We start from the raw sequence: 21,629 nt of genomic DNA, 5'->3' as shown, positions 1-21,629 counted from the left end.
CAGCTGCTTCTGGGTCTGGGGCTTGTTGTGCCCAGTCCTCTCCCCTGTCGTTACTACTCCCCTCCAGAGGGGGGGGCGCCTTGGGGTTTTGGGGGCCTGGCTTGGTGGGCTGGCGTGGTGGTTGGCCCGCTTTCCTGGATGGTTGTGGTTCGGGGCGGCTCAGGGCTCCTCAGCAGGGGCGGGGGTGGGTTAGGGTTAGGGTATGGATTAGGGTTAAGGGTAGGCTGTCCTACCACCGTAGTTCGAGGCATACTCAGTTGCTCTGCCACAATGCTCAATTTGGCAATAACAGTCACATCAGCGACAGATAAGGCAGAGATGTCTGCTACTTGCTCGATTAACCTTTCACACTAATCAAATGTAAATTCACCATAAGGACTCATCTGCTACCATTTGAATTAATCTAATGAGCGCTTCTGCAGCCATGTTTAAAAAAAAACTCGCCTGTACTGCTTAGCGTGCTATACTCCCATCCTGATGGCTGCCTGAGGTGGAAAGCTATGCACAGCAAAAAGTCCAGTGTTGAATTGACCCCCACAGAGTTAATTTTAATACTTTTTGAGGGTTTATATCGCTCCACACTCTGCAGTTAAATTAACACTTTCAAAATAGTTAAAACATTTAACACTTGGTCAGAGTTAATTTGTTAACTCTCAAAATAGAGTTAAAGTAACACTTTCTTTGAGTTATTTATTTATTTTTTACTATTTCAGTAGTTAGTTTCACTCCCTAAATAGTTAGCTATTAACACTATTAGATTGTTAAAATTAGAATAATATATTCCCATACATTTTTTGCTTTTTTCCTCTTGATGTCCTTCAAAATTGAACTAAAACATTTTGAAAGAAGGTTCAATGTACAAACTTATCTCTAACACTGTATGAACTTTGAATATTAAAACCATTGTAGAAATTAAGTTCAGATGTAACTAGCAATGGTGCTCAAGTAAAAGAATGTCACAATCACACCAGTCTCATTGAAAATGTAGGATTTAATGAATAAAGTGCACCAGCGCAAAACCCGTGACATAATCCAAGTAAAGAATACAATAACCAGAAGTCAACTGGTACATACTAGTCAACACAACTAGTCCCCGAACATAAGGGGAGCCCTCACCTCTCATGGGGGCTCTTCAAGACCCGCTCACCCCACAATATCAGGGGGCTTCTACCTAAAAGATCCCTAAATGTCCAGAAATACTGCTCCATCTCCAGGAAGAAACACCTGTACCTAAAATAAATGTTACAACCCTTTGGTCGATGTAGGTTCATGTATCGCTCACTAGGGGTGTCATAAGGTGCGCTATGTGCGCATTGTGCGTGTGAGTTGTGTTTCCCCAGGCAACGTGTCCAATTGCGCTCCGCGACGACGGTGTCGACGTCCAGTTGGCTGTCTGTCCTCACACCACTTCCTTCCGACGATCCTGTTGGCTGTCTCTGCTGTCATCACCCCATTTAAACCGGCCCAGGAATGAAGACGGGGGAAGGCAGGAAGGAAGGAATTGAGGGTTGTATCAGTCTGGTCGCTTATTGTATATAGCCTCTTGTATATAGCACACTTTGTACATAGCTTGTATATTCAACTCATTATATTGCAGACCAGTGGTTGGGACGTAGGGATTTGAGACTATTTCTGTTCCATTTTGTCATCTGTTTACAGCTAGGGAGTTAGGGTAGGTTTTTGTATATTTTCTTTCTTTTTTATGATAAATAGTAAGTTAGCCATTCTGTTTGTGTTTCGAAGTTGTTATTTTTCTTTGGCCATATCAACTCCTGAAGTCTGTATTGTCCCGCCACAAATAAACCATTTTTCTTTATTATAATTATTTCTCCGTCTTCATGTTATGATCTGGTAGCCTAGGCCGGGTCGTAACAAAAGAGACACACATTCATTGTGAAACACACACACAACCTTGATACAGTGGTTTTGGCTACTGAAATCACATTACTATCCTTTTAATGCTGGTAACATTTTTAGAAAATGATGTTCACCAATTTCGTTTTGACTTGTTCCATCATAAACTGCAGTGCTGTTCCATTCAGGCACCAATAACCAGCTGCACCATTTTAAAATGGAACTAGACCCTAGCGTATAAAAACAGACGCTGGTCTTAGTTTGAAGACCAGAATTGTTTTGATATAATTATGCATTTATTTTAATCCTCACTGTCAAATTATGGAGAGCTAGCTAGCTAGCTATCGCTACCAGTTTGCTAACTTAGCTAGGCTAGGTATGCTAACATTAACTGTGCTAATCACCTCAACATGTTTGCTATTCGGTCCCTGGCATCAAGGTTTTGTATGTATATAATCTCAGAGGGTGTTTTATTGTACATAATGCATTTCACATAATACAATTAAACCTTTTTCAATAAGACTGAATAAATAACACTGTGTACATCTTTCGCCAAAAGATAAATGGTGCCGGTCCTTGGAGAGGACTGTTCTGCTAAAGGACTTCAATGCACCCATGGGCAATGACAGTAGGACCTGGAAGGACGTGATTGAGAGGAATGGCCTCTCCGATCTGAACCTGAGTGGTGTTCTGTTATTGGACTCATCACAGTCTGTCCATAACAAACACTATGTTCGAGCACAGAGGTGTCCATAAGTGCACATGGCACCAGGACACCTTAGGTTGCAGTTCGATGATCGATTTTGTAATTGCGTCGTCGGACTTGCAACTGTGTGTCTTGGACACTCAGGTAAAGAGAGGAGCTGAGCTGTCAACCGATCACCACCTAGTGGTGAGTTGGATCAGATGGCAGGCGAGGATGCTGGACAAACCTGGCAGACCCAAACGTATCATGAGGGTTTGCTGGGAACATCTGGCAAAGGAACCTGTCAGAAAGGTCTTTAACTCCCACATCCGGTAGAGCTTTGACCGCATCCAGAGGGAGACTGGAGACATCGAGTCAGAGGAGGCTTTGTTCCATGCCTCCATTGTCAATGTGGCAGACCGTGGCTGCAAGATTGTCGGTGCCTTTCGTGGTGGTAATCCCCGAACCTGGTGGTGGACACCTCGGGTAAGGGAGGCCATCATGCTGAAGAAAGAGTCCTATCGGGCCTGGTTGGCTTGTGGGACTCTGGAGGCAGCAGACGGGTACAGGAGGGCCAAGCAGCTCGTGGCTTCGACTGTCATAGAGGCAAAAACTCAGGTGTGCAAAGAGTTTGGTGAGACCATGGAAAGTGTCTTTCGATTGGCTCAGAGAAGATTCTGGTAAACTCCTTGGTGGCAAGGCACCCGGGGGGGGGGGGGGGGGGGGGGGGGGGGGATGTAAATGGACACAATTATATCGCAATTGTATTATATTGCGATCGATAGCCAAGTATAAACGCCTCCGCTTAGCAGAGCGTTGAGGAGCGATTTCGATTGGAGGATCGTGCTTTCTGTTTGAGGTTTTTTATTACTAATTTTTTTTTTGCTGATGCTGGTCCAGCGTGTCGCGTGCCATTGATTATGCCTCCGCGTGCCATAGGTTGCCGACTCCTGCTCTGGATGTTGTGGAACTCATAGCTGACACGAAATGTATCATTTATTTTCACCAAATTGTCTGTGTTGATGTCATTCAAAAGTGGTTGTTGCCAAAATCTCCAAAGTATTCATAGTTAAATCCTTCAGATACCAAACCATTAATTACCCATAGTTGATAACTAAACGCTGTGGTTCTGGTATAATTAGAATGAGACTGATTCTAAATTAATGAGACTGAATAATAGTTAAGGTAAAACACATATCTACTTTAAAGGATTAGTAGGTGAAACCCCTACAATATGTTGTTCCGTTTCAATTTTACACTTGCTTTACACTGCTTTGTCATTAAGATCATCATTTCTGCATTGGAATCAATATCACATGCAACTCCTACTTTCCAAGCTTAAAATATGTCATAAAGATGGTGCTACATCCTGCCATATTCTTGGCACATATAACTACAGCAGTTAGAATTCTGCAGACTGCACACAAGCCATTCTTCTGCATTTGCAATTACACTACCGTTCAAAAGTTTGGGGTCACTTAGAAATGTTCTTATTTTTGAAAGAAAAGCAGTTTTTTTTTCCAATTTAGCTAACATTAAATGCATCAAAAATACACGCTATACATTATTAATGTGGTAAATGACTATTCTAGCTGTAAATGTCTGGTTTTTAATGCAATATCTACATACATGTATGGAGACCCATTTCCAACAACCATCACTCCAGTGTTCTAATGGTACATTGTGTTTGCTAACTGTGTAAGGAGGCTATTGGATATTTAGAAAACCCTTGTGCAAGTAGGTTAGCACAGCTGAAAACAGTTTTGCTGATTAGAGAAGCTATAAAACTGACCTTCCTTTAAGCTAGTTGAGAATCTGGAGCATTATAATTGTTGGTTCGATTAAACTCACAAAATGGCCAGAAAAAGACAACTTTCAATTGAAACTCGACAGTCTATTCTTGTTCTGAGAAATGAAGGCTATTCCATGCGAGACATTGCCAAGAAACTGAAGATTTCCTACAATGGTGTGTACTACTCCCTTCAGAGGAGAGCACAGACAGGCTCTAACCAGAGTAGAAGGAGAAGTGGAAGGCCCTGCTGCACAACTGAGCAAGAAGATGAGTACATGAGAGTCTCAGGTTTGAGAAATCGACGCCTCACAGGTCCTCAACTGGCAGCTTCATTAAATAGTACCCGCAAAACGCCAGTGTCAACATCTACAGTGAAGAGGCGACTCCGGGATGCTGGCCTTCAGGGCAGAGTGGCAAAGAAAAATCCATATCTGAGACTGGCTAATAAAAGAAAAAGATTAATATGGGCAAAAGAACACAGACATTGGACAGAGGAAGATTGGAAAAAAGTGTTATGGACAGACGAATCAAAGTTTGAGGTGTTTGGATCACACAGACGGACATTTGTGAGATGCAGAACAACTGAAAAGATGCTGGATGAGTGCCTGACACCATCTGTCAAACATGGTGGAGGTAATGTGATGGTCTGGGGTTGCTTTGGTGCTGGTAAAGTGGGAGATTTGTACAAAGTAAAAGGGATTTTGAATAAGGAAGGCTATCACTCCATTTTGCAACACCATGCCATACCCTGTGGACAGCGCTTGATTGGAGCCAATTTCACCCTGCAACAGGACAATGACCCAAAGCACACCTCCAAATTATGCACAAACTATTTAGAGAAGAAGCAGGAAGCTGGTGTTTTATCGGTAATGGAGTGGCCAGCGCAGTCACCAGATCTCAACCCCATTGAGCTGTTGTGGGAGCATCTTGACCGTATGGTACGAAAAAAGGGCCCAGCAACCCAATCAAACTTGTGGGAGCGGCTTCTGGAAGCATGGGGTGAAATTTCTCCAGATTACCTCAGCAAATTAACAGCTAGAATGCCAAAGATCTGCAATGCTGTAATTGCTGCTAAGGGAGCATTCTTTGACGAAAGTTTAAAGTAGAAAATTATTAAAAAAAAAAAAAAAAAAATTATTTCTTCCTTGTCAATGTCTGGACTATATTTCTATTCATTTTGCAACTCATTTGATAAAGAAAAGTATGAGATTTCAGGGCAAAACACACAATTGTCTAGGTGACCCTAAACCTTTGAACGGTAGTGTATGTCTGAAAGTGGCTTACAAGAACACAATTACCTCTCTCCGATAATTATTCTCCAGACATTAAAGATTTATATGCATGTCATGCATGCATTTATGTTGCAGAAAGCATTTGTACAAGAACAAACTATTCAAAGAAAAACTTACCCATGAAAATCTATGGACTGAGCTGTACTAAGGTGAGCATAAACACAATGTGGCAATAAAAGGGTCATGGCACTCAAGGTTCTGGACATGGTTTACTTACATTGTTTACTCAGAACACACATTCACCCTCAATAGACTGTGATAACACACTAACATTTTAGCCTGGGGGAGTATTTTTAGGTTAATTTGTATTATTTTGGAATTGAGCAATAGATACATTATACTGTTACATTTACCAAAAACAGGGGTGATGCAAATGCAGAGTGATGAATATTTATTAAAAATGAAACAACAAAGCATAACACAGAATGCTGATAGGGACAAAACTACACAATGAGGGACTAGTGCTAACGAAAGGGGCTACAAGATAACTAGAATAAGGTAGTATGCATGAGAGCATGACAAACACGAGCTACGCAAAAGTACAGAGGAGAGTCATAACAACAAGGGGAGACTAACATCGATACAAATGAGGAACAAATGACTTACGCAGAGCGGAGAAGAGGGTAACGGGGAGAAACACATAATTAAACAAAGATGACTAGAACCGACACAAAGAACAAGAACAGGTCTTAAGGACAACCAGAAAATCTAGGGCGCAGAAGCGCAAGGGGAAACTCACATACAATGACCAATGACAAGGGGTAGAATGGAGGGGTTTAAATACACAGAAAACATGGCGGTGAAATGAGACGCAGGTGGGAACAATGAGGACAGGTGCGTGGCAGACAGAGGGGAAACTAAGGGAACGGGGAAACTAGGCGGGACCAGGGAGGCGGGAGGAGCTGGACATGACATACACAAAATATTAAAACTCTGTCCCTATCTCATCACACTTTCACACTTAAAAGTTTCCTCAATTATTCATATTTAAGCAAAAATGAATATTTATATTTCTTTGAAGAAGTCTAAGCAGTGTCTCTTAAATACACCTTATAGCAAAATGTTAGTTTTTGTCATTTGTTGTTCTTATTCATGTGTAACTTGGTATACTATGCAGCAACAATTTCCATACCATGTGGACCAGCTCACCTGGAGATTGTTGGTGATGGCTCAGGCACTCTCCTGGCCCTTTCACTGTTTGAGTGAAACTGCATGTTATCTTGTCTCTCTCTCTCCTCATCTTGGTGATGCTCTCCCTCCTCCATATCTTCACCACTGTGGTGTTCTCCCTCCTCCATATCTTCACCATTGTGGTGTTCTCCCTCCTCCATATCTTCACCACTGTGGTGTTCTCCCTCCTCCATATCTTCACCACTGTGATGCTCTCCCTCCTCCATATCTTCACCACTGTGGTGTTCTCCCTCCTCCATATCTTCACCACTGTGGTGTTCTCCCTCCTCCATATCTTCACCACTGTGGTGTTCTCCCTCCTCCATATCTTCACCACTGTGGTGTTCTCCCTCCTCCATATCTTCACCACTGTGATGCTCTCCCTCCTCCATATCTTCACCACTGTGGTGTTCTCCCTCCTCCATATCTTCACCACTGTGGTGTTCTCCCTCCTCCATATCTTCACCACTGTGATGCTCTCCCTCCTCCATATCTTCACCACTGTGGTGTTCTCCCTCCTCCATATCTTCACCACTGTGGTGTTCTCCCTCCTCCATATCTTCACCACTGTGGTGTTCTCCCTCCTCCATATCTTCACCACTGTGGTGTTCTCCCTCCTCCATATCTTCACCACTGTGATGCTCTCCCTCCTCCATATCTTCACCACTGTGGTGTTCTCCCTCCTCCATATCTTCACCACTGTGGTGTTCTCCCTCCTCCATATCTTCACCACTGTGGTGTTCTCCCTCCTCCATATCTTCACCACTGTGGTGTTCTCCCTCCTCCATATCTTCACCATTGTGGTGTTCTCCCTCCTCCATATCTTCACCACTGTGGTGTTCTCCCTCCTCCATATCTTCACCACTGTGATGCTCTCCCTCCTCCATATCTTCACCACTGTGGTGTTCTCCCTCCTCCATATCTTCACCACTGTGGTGTTCTCCCACCTCCTCCTGTCCCTGGTGGCCTTCGACTTGTATTCTATCGCTGTCATGTTTCTGTTGCCCTTCTCTCTCTCCTTCCACCTTGTCCTTCTCTTCTTTCTCTCCTTCCAACTCCTTTCTTTCTCCTTCCACCATGTCCTTCTCTCTATCCTTCCATCTTATCCTTCTCTTCTCTCCTTCCAACTCCTTTCTCTCTCCTTCCATCTTATCATTCTCTTCTCTCTCTCCTTCCACCTCATCTTCGTTTACCTTGCTCAGTTGTTTGTCTCTTGTACTGTACGTAGCGTACATAGTTTTTTCTCACCAAAGAGAAAGGCAATAGCAAGGTAAACGTATGAGGTGGAAGGAGAGAGAGAAGAGAATTTCCTCTTCATTTCTGTAAGATTCAAAGTAACTTCACAATGTTTTCCTTGACAATGAGTGAATATTATCTTAACCTGCTTTACACAGAACTAGTCAGACCTAGCTAACATTACATGTATGTTTAGCGAAATGTCAAATTGCCCATTAAATCTCTGTTAATTTCGGCAGCAGGGGTGGCAAGGCTTTTTTAGGATGGCATTTGCCACTATGGTTCTCTCTGGTTCTATTCTAAATCTGTTCTTCTTTGACTCTGAAAGTTTGTTATTCTTGATGTATTTATTGGCTTTGTAAATATTTGCAGGGATGCCTGAAAGTGTCTGGGAACATCCCTGACACCCCCAAAAATTCCTTTAGTCCTATTAGTCAATCAGATTAAAGCCAGTATGGTTCTTCTGATTAATTCAATGTTTTCAGCTCCTTTGCTGGAATGTGTGTTCTGGATCTGTTCCCTGGTGGTCGACCCTTTTTGACAATTTCCAGATGTTTCTCCAAAGTACAAATGTGCTTCACTGATGTTCTGTGACACACTAGGCTAGTCTTGATAGCGTTCCTGGAATTCTCCAAGAAACAATGGAATTCTGGCTTTTAGTTTTACTTAAATAGGAATAAAAATAAAAATATTATGCAATTGTAATTGTGTTATAATGCCGCCCGATCGATGCTTCTATTTTATAAATACATTACTTTACCTCACCTAAGTAAACCACTGGGTGCTGTTAGATAAGCACTCCGTCTATTTTTATGAACATACTGAGAATTAAGACGAACCACGCACGAGTCCATGGTAGTTCCAGAGTTTTGAAATCTAGGGATGATTTTCATTATTTTTGCGCCAGATCGTAAAAGAGGATCTCCTCACAGTCTTCTCATTAGTCATAGCCTACATTTCGCAAACATACTCTAAGGCAACTTTACAGTCCTTGTTCTGGTTTGTATTAAGCTTTAAACTTTTGCCCTGCAACCCCCCCCCCCCCCATTTCCTCCTGCTGTTTAATTCTGCAGCCCTCACTGTTCTCACGGTACTGAACAGTTCGACATTTCGGCATTGCCTATGGAGACCAGATTCCTTGTTGCTCTGTTTCAGCATGGGCTGGATTTGAGAAAAGATGCATTTGTACTCTGGGAAAAATATAAATGCAAATCCTTTATTTTCGGTTAGTCGTCTTACGTTACAATGTCTCACTGCGGCGTCGAACTGTAGGACGGCCGGTATTTGCTGCCCTCGTGAGGAGAAAAGGTGCAATAAGCGTATAGCCCATGTTCAGTCCGTGTGCTCAGCATCTGTTCTCCTGAAAAATGTGAAACAGGGGAGGTGGTTGTTAAAGCCTTTAATATTATCTGAAATCCAGACTAAGTCCAGGAAATTGTATATATATAAGGCGTCTTGGGCAATAGTAAAAAAAACAACAAAATACCTATCAGGAGTAGGTTAGAAAAAAGACTGTGAATTGTCTAAAATGTTGTTTTGCCGTTAGGTAAAATATAAACGAAAGTATTTCTTGGTAAAGCACAGAGCGTCTCAACGCGTTAAAATCTGTGGACTATTATACGCGCGTAATGCTTCAGTCATACTGAGACTGCTGTGGTTTTGTGAAACGTCATGAATCGTATTCCGCGCAACGTTTCAGGTGACCAACGCAGTACAGAGACAATTTTGCAAAGACTACGTTATTCCTCTGTCTGATGAGACTCGGAAATTCGCGCTGATTGACAATCCCAGTTTTTTGCTTTAAAATGACGTCAGGCATTGTCCAGTCAGGTGATGCGGTGGGTGTGTTTACATCGCTGATGTAAACAGAAGGCGATTCTCATCAGGTAAATCGCCAGGCCGTAACGTCGAGGCGACTTTTATAAACCGTTCCTAATCATCTATGCAACGCCTCGGTGGCGGTTATTGGCAGCCATGGACTTTTACATCAATCTAAAGGTGAATTTCAGAGGAAACACAAAGAGTTTTTTGCTGTCCGGATCCGAGACGAAGAGTTGGGAGTCTATGGACGCCATGGTAAGCCGATGATGTTGGTTTTGCGCACTCACCTTGATGGAGGCAGAGGGGGCTGTTTCTGATCACGGACGCGCACCCGCGGGACGCGCAGGCCTGCGGCAGCGAGCGCGCTTTGACGCTGATTATGCGGGCCAGTTATCCTGTGTGTAGCGTTGGTAAACTCTTCACGAATAGCTATAACGCCACCATTATCAAACTACTAGCAAGTTGGCGTTGGTCATGTCGTATTACTCTACATTTTCATATTCCATATTGCTGTGTATAATCCCACTTGCTGACGCGATGGCAATTCGTAGCCAATGACATGTATACGTAGGCTGTCCCATAGTTTGTTGCTACACGTTGCTTTCATGTTGCCGTATCGAGATTGTGTAAACCCCCCGACCACTTTACATTCGCACAGAACAAGCGAACAGTTCTAGTTCAGTTGTTTAAAAACGGAGCGTCATGTCTTGTTGTTGTAGTGACGCCATCTGTTTAGAGTACGATTTTAAGTATCTATACACAGTGTAGGCTATTGTTGACAGTATTAGTCACTAGTGAACGTTTATACCAACGGCTCATACCGTTTTTACTAGAACTAATTTATAACGTAGCCTATACACAGCCAAGTGGGTTTAGTTTGGGTTCTCGTCCAATAATGTGTAGCAACTGTGGCCTGAATTCGCTCAGACACTCAGCACCCAGAGGTCCTTTATATTCGGTTGGACTGTTGGACCGAATAATCAAAATGCTGAAGCCAAATAAATCAATAATCGCCCACATTCTGCATTTCATAATTTTGACATTTAAGCTTTAGGCTAGACACAAAAAAAACCCCGAAACGCCTAAGTTGCGTCTTTGACTTGACTAAAACAAACACGGGTGTGGCTATCGTTTTAAAAGGCAGAACATTCCAGTCCATTCCAAAGATAACCTCAATACCTAGTCTGAAATTTGCAGTGTCACTATAGTCTACAGGACATTTTATGAACCTTTCCTATCTCCCAGGTAAAACGCTCTTTTGGCTTATGCAGTCTACAGTTGACATACTTTGATGAGGAAAATGAAGAGGTCAGTCTGTCTATTAAATTAATTTAACCATGAAAACGTCCCAGACACGATCTGAAAATAACACCCTTGTCAAATGTCAAAGTACTGAAACATTTAAATGTTTTTTGTTGTTTGTTTTAGGTATCAGTCAATAGCCAGTGTAAGTCATGGATTTCTGTTCTTACTATAATAATAAAAAATGCAAATGGTCTCTTCCTAATTTCTGGTATTGTAAATTACTGTTGTTTACTTTCATTTCTCCTCAGTGGAGTATGAAGAAGCTCTTAAGGTAAACAACATCGCGCGTGTGTGTGTGTGTGTGTGTGTGTGTGTGTGTGTGTGTGTGTGTGTGTGTGTGTGTGTGTGTGTGTGTGTGTATGTATGTATGTATGTATGTATGTATGTAACTACTCCTACTGCCTTTAACTTACCAAGGCAAATTGTCACATCCTACTTATAAGAAGGCCTTGCACCTCATGACCTGTGTGTTGATTCTGCAGAGTGCAGCCCGACAGGGAAACAGACTGCAGATGAATGTCTATGAGAGCAGGGCTACCGCCGTCAGAGTTCCCGGGCCTGGACCGGGCCCCAGTCTAGGCCAGGCGAAACCAGCAACCCTGGCAGAGCCCAAGAAGGGCTTCCGTCCTCCCCAGCACTGCCCGGCGCTGGCACAGCTAGTCAGCCGAAAGGTGCAGGCCACTGTGCCTGAGGAGGGTTCGGTAAGGATTCTTAAGCTACTGTTGTCTCAGCAACACTGATATGGCTGCTGCTGTTTCCATGGAAGCTGTCTCTAGGACACAAAGAATTAGGCTGCAACCAATGCCTTTGAATATCTAGTCAATGTGATATTGAGGTCTTGTTCATTCACAGTGAGTGTTGACATCTTGAAATTGCCAAGATAATTAGCTTTCTTACAAATTATTTATATATATACATATATATTATAATTTATATATAAATATTTTTTGATAACTCATGGGTTGATTTGTTAAATTGACCTGTTGAATGAAATTTTATCTTTTAATAAAAAAAACTATTCTCTTTTGTTCCTGTGTCATCAGCCTGATATGTAGGTTTTGTGTTTTAAGGTGACCCTCAATGAGCTGAAAGGAGGTAAAGTGGAGGACAAGACGCCTCCTGCCTGGTTCACCTCCTACATGGAGAAGGTGTGTAGATTATCCGTATTCATACACTATTTATCGTTTTTAGACTCCTTTCTGCTACAGATTTATTGTCAACCTGTTAGTTAGGTCTCTCTGCATTGTGTGGTTGCTGGCAAGCTGGATGGTGATGCTCTTCCTCTCTGCGTTGGGGAAAGTCAGGTCTTGGGCTTAGCTGGCCCTCGTGCAGCGTCACAGAACACTTTCAGCCCATGAAGAGAACACTAGTCACGTAATTCTGTGCTCCAGGGTCTGCAGAGAGCTTTACTGATGAGCAAAAACAAGACTGTTCTCCTCAGTGCTAATTATCCTGATTTAAACTCTCATCCACATACAGAGCTCATGGGATTCATGCTAGCAGTCTCCAAATGACTGGGTGAATCCTTAGACAGCTGCACCACTGTTAAAAATAACATTCATTTGATTTTTCCAAATATGTGCATGTCTCTCCTCCATCCCTGCCCTCCTGACCTTCAGTTCAAGGACCAGGTTGTCCGGGAGGCAGTGGAGAAGATCTGTAGGGAGTTCTCTGGCCAGTGCTGCATCCACAAACCTGTGGGGGCTGAAGCACAGGTCCCCGAAGTCACCTCCTCCACCCTGCCTGGAGCCCCTAGCTCCGCCCCGGCCTGCAGCAGCTGCCGGGGGCAAACTGCGGGTGGAGGTTACCAATGCAGGTGAGGCTGATGGAGGAAAAGTCATATGGGGCATTGGACTAATGAACCTGAACATGGATCTTTTTAAATATTTTGCATGCAAGATGGATTTGTTAAGAGAATACATGGTGTTGGGTGAACCTCTTCTGAGATTTCTTGTTTTCATCCGTGTCATTTTCACCTTAGCTGGAGTATGGCGCTAGAGTATGGTTGTGTTTGATGTTTTCAGTGTGTGTACGTCCTGTACACTATGTGAGCCTTGTAGCTTCTCACATGACCCCAGCCACAACCTGGTGCGGGCCAGAACCCCTCTCTCCATCCCTGAACACGGGTCACCTGCTCCGGATCACAGCAGGTGGGTTCCCCTATGTCCTCTCTTGTTCTTACATAACCACACACATTTCCAGTTCCACTGTGTGAAACACTCTTACTAATACATTTTTGTGTATAAGTGTGTTTTAGGGAGCTGTATTTATGGTATAAAGTCTTCAAGCCGTAAAAGCACATCTCTCTGTATGCAAGATATGAAAGTCACACAGTTACGCAGGCCTGCGTGTGTGCATTCAGGTTCTACAGGCGGGGGGATCGGAGCTTCCGCAAGGCAGAGAAGCAGCGCCTGAAGGCGGAGAAGCGTCAGCTGAAGGCGGAGGTGAAGGAGATCCGCAAACAGCTGCGGATGGAGCGGCGGGGGTTGCAGTGGGGTCCCAGTGGAGACGGCAGCTCCTCCCCCGTCCTGCTGCAGCCACGCGCCACGCAAGGCACCAGCCCAGAGTACGCACATCCACCCTCTCTGCCATCGGCTCATAATGTCTGATCATCTAGTAATGTCTGATTAATGAACTTTGAAAATTTGCTGTCTGCGCTCAGGCGTCCGAAGCGCCCATGCCCACTTGCCGTGCCCGCTATGACTGCACTGCTGCTGGACGAGAACCTACCTGACGGGTCACGCCTGCGCCCAGGGGTCAAGTTCATCAAATACTGGAAGATGAAGAACAGCGGCAGAATGTGCTGGAACTCTGAGACCAAAGTACACACACACACACACACACACAAACACACACGTTTGCAGACTAATGTACTCATGCCCACACAAACCCACTCAAACTCGCATGCCTTTAAATAGTTTCTATCAAACTTGAAGAAGAAAAAAAAAAGCATTATGTACTCTGGTTATTATGATTATGATTTATCTTCTGGCCTCAATTTCATATTTTCTGCTGATTATCTAGTCAATTAGTGTCATTTAATACTTAAGATGTAAAAAGGTGTGGTAGGCCCATCTCAGAGAGCAGCCTGAGGGTGTGAACTCTGTGCCCATGTAGCTGAAGTTCATGTGGGGTAACCTGGCTGTGGGCTCAGGCGAGCGCTGGAGGGAGGTCCCCGTGCCCGCCCTGCAGTCCGGCCAGGTGGGCGTGATCAGCGTGGCACTCTGTGCTCCTGCCCTGGAGGGTACCTACACCTCCCACTGGCGCCTGGCCCATGGAGGGGAGCAGTTTGGGCCGCGGGTGTGGTGCAGCATCGTGGTGGACCCACACGCCCCCACCGCCATCTCCGCCGATGGCCTGCTCGTCTCTCCCTGTGTGACCCCTCAGGTGAGTCCTCCGCTCAAGAGTCACCAGGCTTTTTTTGGCACGTCACAGATGTATAAGACAGACAGCACATTGTAGAAATGGTGAAGGTGCAGGTGAAGACCACTCAATCAGTTTTGAAAGGGGTGTAGCTGTTTAGAAAGTGCTCTGAGACCCAGGACTGGACTTCCTCTCAGTTTCTGCTTTACACAAGAAGTCTTTCCTACCTGATGGTTCACGAGTAGACTGTCCATGGATCTATGGAGAGAGGGAAGTGGTAAGGTAACGAGAACTCTCCACAGAGTAGTGTACTCGCCACAGAGTTGAGTATTATCAAGAACAGGACAGGTGGAGTCTCAGGCCTGGTCTTCCTCCAAAACCTCAGTCACTGCATGACTCAATATGGAGCTAAATACTCTCCTTGCGTTTTCAGGAGAAGTCAGCCCGTACCTTAGAGAGGGAAGAGAAGTGTGGAACTGCGTCCCGGGAACAGCTACTAATCACCGTAGACCAAGACTGTGACCAGGAATTCTATATTCCTTCTGTGGACCTCCTCACAGCACAGGTAAACATTATCAAAGCAAAATCATCATGGAAATGAGGCCACACATTAAAAACCCACAAATAAACACTATACTTAATTTATTCATTTTGTTTAAAGACGTCACTTTCTCTTCTAACTGAGGCAATAGAGTGTTTCAGTCTAACATGGCGTGTTGAGCGACTGCCGCTCTCGCTGCACGGGTGAGGGTTTTGCAGCCCGGCCCTATTTAGTGCTGAGGATATGTAGGACAGGAAGTACACTGTGGTACTGCATCAGTGCCACAGTGCCCCCACCCATTGAAATGTTCCCTACAAATCAGTGTTTAAGGGAAGTGGAGATTTTTCTTTTCCAAATCGGGCCAATTTTGGCTTAATCTAAAACTGGTGGGCCACCCCTCCTCAGTATGTGGAGTCGTGATGGGCCAAATGCCTCCTGGTCCCTGTGGGTCAAATATTGGCTAAGAATCACTTTGAATTTGATGAATTTTACTCATTTGTTCTGGGTGCTCTCTCCTCCCTCTCTTCCCTCTCTCACCACCCCTCCGCTCTCTCTCTCTCTCTCTCTCTCTCTCTCTCCTCTAGGACTTGCTGTCATTTGAACTGCTGGACATCAACATTGTGCAAGAGTTGGAGTGTGTACCTAACAACACTCCTGCTGGTAAGGGTTATAGGTCACGCACCCTTTACACACATTCCACACACATTATGTAACTACTGTCACAAACAAAACGTTCCGAGGTATATGTAAATGTTTGTGCTTGTACCATACTTGACATGACATAAATTAAATTAAAATGCAGAGGTTGACATTCCAGGTTCAGAAAGTCCTCACCTGGATTTTGCTCAGGCTTCCTGGATTGTGTTGATTCCATTAATTTGACCTGGATTGCACTAATTAGAAAATCTAGGAAGCTTGAGTAAAATCCTGGTGAGGACTTTCTGAACCTGCAATGCCCACCTCTGTTAAAATGTGACTGAAGATCAAGAAAGATATATTGATTTTTAATACCATTATTATTAATACCATTGATTTTGGGCTGCTGCCCCCAGTGCACTGTTGTGGTACTGGTAGATTACTGCTAGAACTTCGTTTTCTGTTTTCCAAAGTAAAACTCGTGTATATACATATAACTTATAATATACATAGATATTTAAATAGCAAAAATAAAATGATTGGTCTGATACAGTCAAATTAGCAATTCGTTATTGATGTTGAACCCATCTGTGCATGTTTACATCTATCATACAATTATAAATGAAGTCTTGATAGTCCCCAGAGGATGCAGGATAGTGGCAGACCCAAACAAAGAGTAAAACTGTAAGCTAAGATAGCTTGGCTAACTACAGTAATCTCTACCGTTCTCACATCCTGTCTGTTTGTAGATATTACTCCATGCATCTCCCCCCTGCCCCATGATGCACTGCTTCAGGAAAAAGCCAGTCTGGGGCTGATCCAGGAAGAGGCAGAAGCCCAAGGAGCTAATAGCATTCTGGGTAGGACAAAAAAAAAACAACAAAACAAAAAAAACAACACAACTTTTTTTCCACACATATGCATAAGCTGTCAGGTTTTTTTTCCTCTCACAAAGTCTTCACACTTATGTTAAAAGCGTCGCAGACAAGCGACTGTATTAACGCGGATACTTATCTCTCTTGGTTAGGGTGCCTTCCTGTTTTCTGTCAGAGTGTTCAGAGTGTGTGTTAGTCATTAGTGCCAGTTATATTTCCATCTGTATATGAACATGTTAATAAACTGACTCATAATTGTGGCATATTCTCCTGACTATAGGCTATAGTCAGAACCTATAACCAACATGTTAAAAATGTGGAGTTTGTCTTTATTAAAGAAATAAAAAATTTTAGTAGAATTGATATCACAAGTATCACATTAGTCCAACTGCAAAAGAAGCCTGGTTTTTGTTTTATTTCACATGCCTTTATTTTCATAAAATTGTACAGAGCTTACAGGGGTCTGTGAAGAGATGTTTGGCAGTACAAGGTCTTCAATGTGCTACACTTCCTGTCCATTTGTTTTCAGATGTTGGTCCAGCGCCTGAGCTGGCAGGGGTTCCAGCACAGGAGAAAGGAGACGACGTCATTGGGCCTCGCTTTTCAAGCGAATCTGTGATTCGCTCTCTCACCTTGGGGGAGGTGCTAGACCCCAGTGTACTTCATGGGAGATGCCCTACTAAAGGTTTGTTTGGAGACATTCAGCCAGGCCTGTTAATGTGCTGTAAAAGTTATTTTCCAAAACCCCCAGTTATCTGAGGCTTGACTGTCTGCTGGTGCTTCTACCAGTGTTACACCCAGCACCCCAAGGATCAGTGTCCCTTTGTGAGTGGAAGGTGGGGAAAGTGACTGACAGCAGGGACGTCCCTGTCCTAGAACCACCTAAAGCAGACAGTGGGGGAGACCCCATCACCCCAACTCATGCACCCACTGAGAAAAGCCCAGCACCTACCCCACCGTTGATGGAACCTGGTGGTCCGCTCACTGCAGGTAACCGTGCTTCCTGAACTGTGCATAGATATGAATCTGGTGTCTAGGATTCTATAACATTTCTGTTTATAGCAATGTTTCCAAATTATACAGTGGCATTGTCCTGCATATTTTCGTTCTTTCTCTTGCTTAACACTCCCATTTTAAACTCATGAAGGACAGTCAGCCCATTTGTTTTCCGTTCTGTGGTCAGACGAAGGGAGTGAGTCAGACATCGAGCGAATCTTGGTGGATCCGTCCAGTGGCGAGCGGTTTGAGGAAGAGGAGTCAGTGGAGAAGAAGAAGAAGAAGAAGAAAGAGAAGAAAGGTGAGGAAGAGGAGGGGGGGAGTCGCAGCCGCACGTCCTCTGCGTCCTCCGAGGATTACATCATCATCCTACCTGACTGCTTCGACACGAGCCGTCCGCTGGGAGACTCCATGTACAGCTCCGCCCTGTCCCAACCGGGTGATGACGAGCCCATTGGAGTGGACCAGCTAGACCCGACCCTGACCTCAACCCTGACATCACCTCTGACACCTGCCCTGACCCCGGAGCTCTGCCCAGCAGATGGCGCACATATTAGCGCTGATGCTAATGACATGCTTTGTGCGTCACAGACGCTGGACTCTGTGCCCCTCACTCCTGTGGTTGTAGCTACACCTACAGGCTCCATCAAGTCCAGGTGTGTGTGGTGTGTGGTGTGGTGTATGGGGGGGGGGGGGGGGGGGCGTGGCCAGGGGTGTCAACATTCATTCAGAGAGGCTGCAGTTAAAAGGGAATGGCACATTCGAGGTGTTCTGTGAATGTTACTTGCAGGTCAGAGCCAGAGGAGCAGGCAGAACCAACAGAGACTCTGCAGGACCCACCACCTCAAGAGCTAGAGGAGAAAGATGGCCAGGATCCTCGTGGTATATATATATATATATATACACACACAAACACACATGAATTCATACTTGTGTTTTAACATTACTGTTGCTGTTGCAGATCCTGTGTGTAGCTTGTCTGAGCCTGGAAGCTCTTGTACTCCTGCTGATTCTGAGATCAAGGAGCTTAGGTAATACAGGACCCCCTGTGCTCCTGGGGCCACTATAGCATGTAGAGCAAAGTACTAGTAACATCACAGTCTAGGGCTAGCTAGCCAAAGAGAAGATGTTCCATGATACTGATTACATCTGGGAGTCACTCTGGATAAGAGTGTCTGCCAAAGTTCTAGTAGTTTCCAATTTCGCTGTCTCTCTATCTCTATCTCTCTTCAGGGCTAACAGCATCACTGGAGGTCTGGTGAAAGGGGCCCTCTCTGTGGCCGCATCGGCCTACAAAGCCCTCTTCACTGGGCAGCCAGGCCCCTCCCAGGTGAGTGCACTCGGGCATCAGTGCTTTACTGCAGCTCTTTCGGCATTATTTTGTAAGCCTTGACATCAGACATGTAATGAGTCCTAGAGTCCGATTATTGGACTGTAGTTGACTGTGTTGTGCTCTGTCTTTGACTCGTCTGCCTCTCTGTAGCTTCCTGAGGAAGCAGCTACCCAAGACGCCATGATGGCTGTCCTAGTGGAGATGGGCTTTGGTGACCGGGCACTGAACCAGCGGCTGCTGCAGAAACACAGGTGCAACCTGCTGGATGTGGTAAATGAGCTGGTGCACATGCAGGACAACGACTGGTACTCCACCCGTTACTGACGAAGCTGTGGCATCACCGATGGCTGCACACCATCTCCTCCACCTCCTCCTCCCCCTCTCCACCTGTTTTGCTGTGCGTGTTTATTCTAAATCATAATCCATTGTCTCCATGAGCTGGATGAAAGGTGCGAAGACGATGACCTGATGATGAACATGGTCCTAGGCGTTCCTGATCACTAGGGTTTGTCTGATCTGACGGAACACTGATGTTCGTCTGATCTGACTGATGAAGGCTGGCTTTTTTGTGTGGTTATATGGACCATAGTGCATAGTTATGGTGATGAGAGAAGACTGCTTAATGGAGAACCAGTGAAGAACAACAAGAGGAACTCCAAAAAGAAATGTTTCATCATAAAATATGAAGAATTTGTGTCACTGCAATTTTATTTATGATACTGAAGTATGAAAGGGGTTTAGTGTCACTAGCTGTTGCTTTAAGATCCTCTTTTCTCTCAGAAAGAACAGGACAGTTTAGACTAATCTGTGTGTTGACTCCGAACCTACAGGACTGGCTACGTTCTGACTGCACTCTAAGACTGGGAAGAGTTGTGTGGGTAGCCTGCAGGTGATACTGTGGTGGCACACAGCCAACCAGCTTCACCAAGTCTGCATGACTTTTAGGAATGTGTGACTCAGTCTGCGTTTTTGATGCTTGTGAAAAAAAAAGCACTTTGAGATGAACCTTGTCTTGAATCTGTGTGACATTCCCTTATTTAGAAAACTCATTATACTACTAATAATTTCATATCAAACAGGGTTCTCCATATGTCTGCTGCAGTGTGTAATGTTCCTTTAGAAATGTGTTTCCGTCCATTTTCCTGCTTTAAGGCATATATGAGGAAGGGTGGGGTACTGTGAATCCTGGCTTCACCCAGGAGCACGCCCTATTTCTAATCCTGGCTCCGCCCAGGAGCACGCCCTATTTCTAATCCTGGCTCCGCCCAGGAGCACGCCCTATTTCTAATCCTGGCTCCACCCAGGAGCACGCCCTATTCCTAATCCTGGCTCCGCCCAGGAGCACGCCCTATTCCTGAACACATTATCCATTCCCCATCGGACTGGCTAGCTCCGTGTTTTGGAAGAGGACTGGACAATGTAGAGACATGGATTGAATGTCATTACTAGTATATGCTCAGAAATGAATAACAATCACGCTGAAAGTGTAGAAATGCCTCTGGCTAAGAAATTGTACTCAGTCCACAATAGAAATTGACATTAAAGAATTTATATATATTTTGATAAATAATTCAATTACTCTTATACTTGAAATGCAAATGCAAATGCACCTTAAGAGAATGTTCTTTATTGGGAGATTTTAATTAATTGATCGGATGCCGAAATCAAACAGACAGCATCCCCCCTAAACACTGTACTGTATATTCAATAACTTTGTAGGACATTCAGTATTCTGCGTCGGAGAAGCTCATGTATCTCAAAATGGGTGTGAATGTTTTGTTAGATGTATGGTAAAGCAGTGAGTGTGTGAAGAGAGTAATCTCTGGCCTGCTTTAATGACACACCTAGTGATTTTAGGGCATGCTATGAAGAATGTTTGAATGTGTTCGGGTTCCATGTCATCCCTCTACAACTTGTCACTATTTATTCTGCACCTTCTGTATCTTTTGATTTTAAGTGCGTGCTGGAGTCACTGGAAATATAAACGGACCAAGAGGAGTGTGCTGATGTGATTTGAAATGTTCTGTGTTTTGTTGTGGGAGAGAACGGGTGTGTGTCAACACTGGAAGGCTGTGTGGTGGATCAGCTCTTTGTTTTTTATTTAACATATACCTGATGTACGAAATTGTCTGTAATAAACGTCATGGTAGTTCTGCTTTGTCCTGGTCTGTCTTTACTGTACAGGTTTGTAAAACTGACAAGCTTTTGAGTACCAAAATTAAAACATTAATTTAAAATTGCTTAACCCATGACCACACGTCTGTGCTTAGGAAACATGACCATCATCTGGATATAGCCATGATGTTGGTACTGTTGCTATCATCTGGATAAATGATGTTATACAGCCAGATATATAACATCATGATGATAGCAGGTGTTCTTTCGCTTAAGTCATGGCTGTGCTATGTATGTTTTGCTAACAGAATGACAAACAAACAGAAAAGTCATTTTATTTTGCTAACTATTGGGTCTCCCACTACATAGACTCATTAACACATAAGCAATGTCCTCATGGTCTTCATCTAGCCAATCAAAAAATTTCCTTTTCCATGGCCAATGTTATGATCATGCCTAAAACCTTCCAAAGAAACAGAACTATTTACGCATGCAGTTATATGAGAATATTACAATAGACACAATTAGGAAGATGTTTCCTTCTGGAACTGTCAAGCACCTCTACACATTCTGCCTTTAGAACGCACGTGTTACTCATTACAAATTAGAAACATT

The 21,629-nt window shown here is 44.1% G+C and overlaps 1 protein-coding gene and 1 long non-coding RNA gene across 2 annotated transcripts; one reads left to right on the top strand and one right to left on the bottom strand.

The window, feature by feature from the left end:
* Nucleotides 1-983: 983 nt before the first annotated feature.
* LOC143504797 (uncharacterized) lies at nt 984-10,936 on the bottom strand. Its single transcript, XR_013127653.1, has 3 exons — nt 10,138-10,936; nt 9,269-9,389; nt 984-1,439 (listed from the first exon to the last, which is right to left on the bottom strand). It is a non-coding gene; the product is annotated as an uncharacterized LOC143504797 (long non-coding RNA).
* nbr1b (NBR1 autophagy cargo receptor b) lies at nt 9,715-21,051 on the top strand. Its single transcript, XM_076996022.1, has 21 exons — nt 9,715-10,105; nt 11,096-11,158; nt 11,279-11,297; nt 11,404-11,426; nt 11,638-11,856; nt 12,226-12,303; nt 12,775-12,971; nt 13,180-13,305; nt 13,518-13,721; nt 13,818-13,977; nt 14,273-14,542; nt 14,952-15,083; nt 15,644-15,719; nt 16,445-16,555; nt 17,100-17,255; nt 17,360-17,560; nt 17,754-18,222; nt 18,357-18,448; nt 18,528-18,597; nt 18,800-18,896; nt 19,050-21,051. Exons 1-21 carry the CDS (start codon nt 10,004-10,006, stop codon nt 19,221-19,223), a joined length of 3,039 nt encoding a protein of 1,012 aa, XP_076852137.1. The 5' UTR covers nt 9,715-10,003; the 3' UTR covers nt 19,224-21,051.
* Nucleotides 21,052-21,629: the final 578 nt, after the last annotated feature.

This window comes from Brachyhypopomus gauderio, chromosome 2 (assembly GCF_052324685.1).
Source record: "Brachyhypopomus gauderio isolate BG-103 chromosome 2, BGAUD_0.2, whole genome shotgun sequence".
Lineage (NCBI taxonomy): Eukaryota > Metazoa > Chordata > Actinopteri > Gymnotiformes > Hypopomidae > Brachyhypopomus > Brachyhypopomus gauderio.
The sequence above is the reverse complement of the archived record's forward strand: the minus strand, read 5'-3'. Positions and strand labels throughout refer to the sequence as shown.

Bases quoted from the DNA above. Each gene is read 5' to 3' on its own strand.
- nbr1b (XM_076996022.1), top strand. From the start codon at position 10,004: ATGGACTTTTACATCAATCTAAAGGTGAATTTCAGAGGAAACACAAAG. The intron at 15,084-15,643 runs GTAAACATTATC...TCTCTCCTCTAG, and splicing joins TGGACCTCCTCACAGCACAG to GACTTGCTGTCATTTGAACT. The intron at 18,449-18,527 runs GTATATATATAT...TTGCTGTTGCAG, and splicing joins AGATGGCCAGGATCCTCGTG to ATCCTGTGTGTAGCTTGTCT.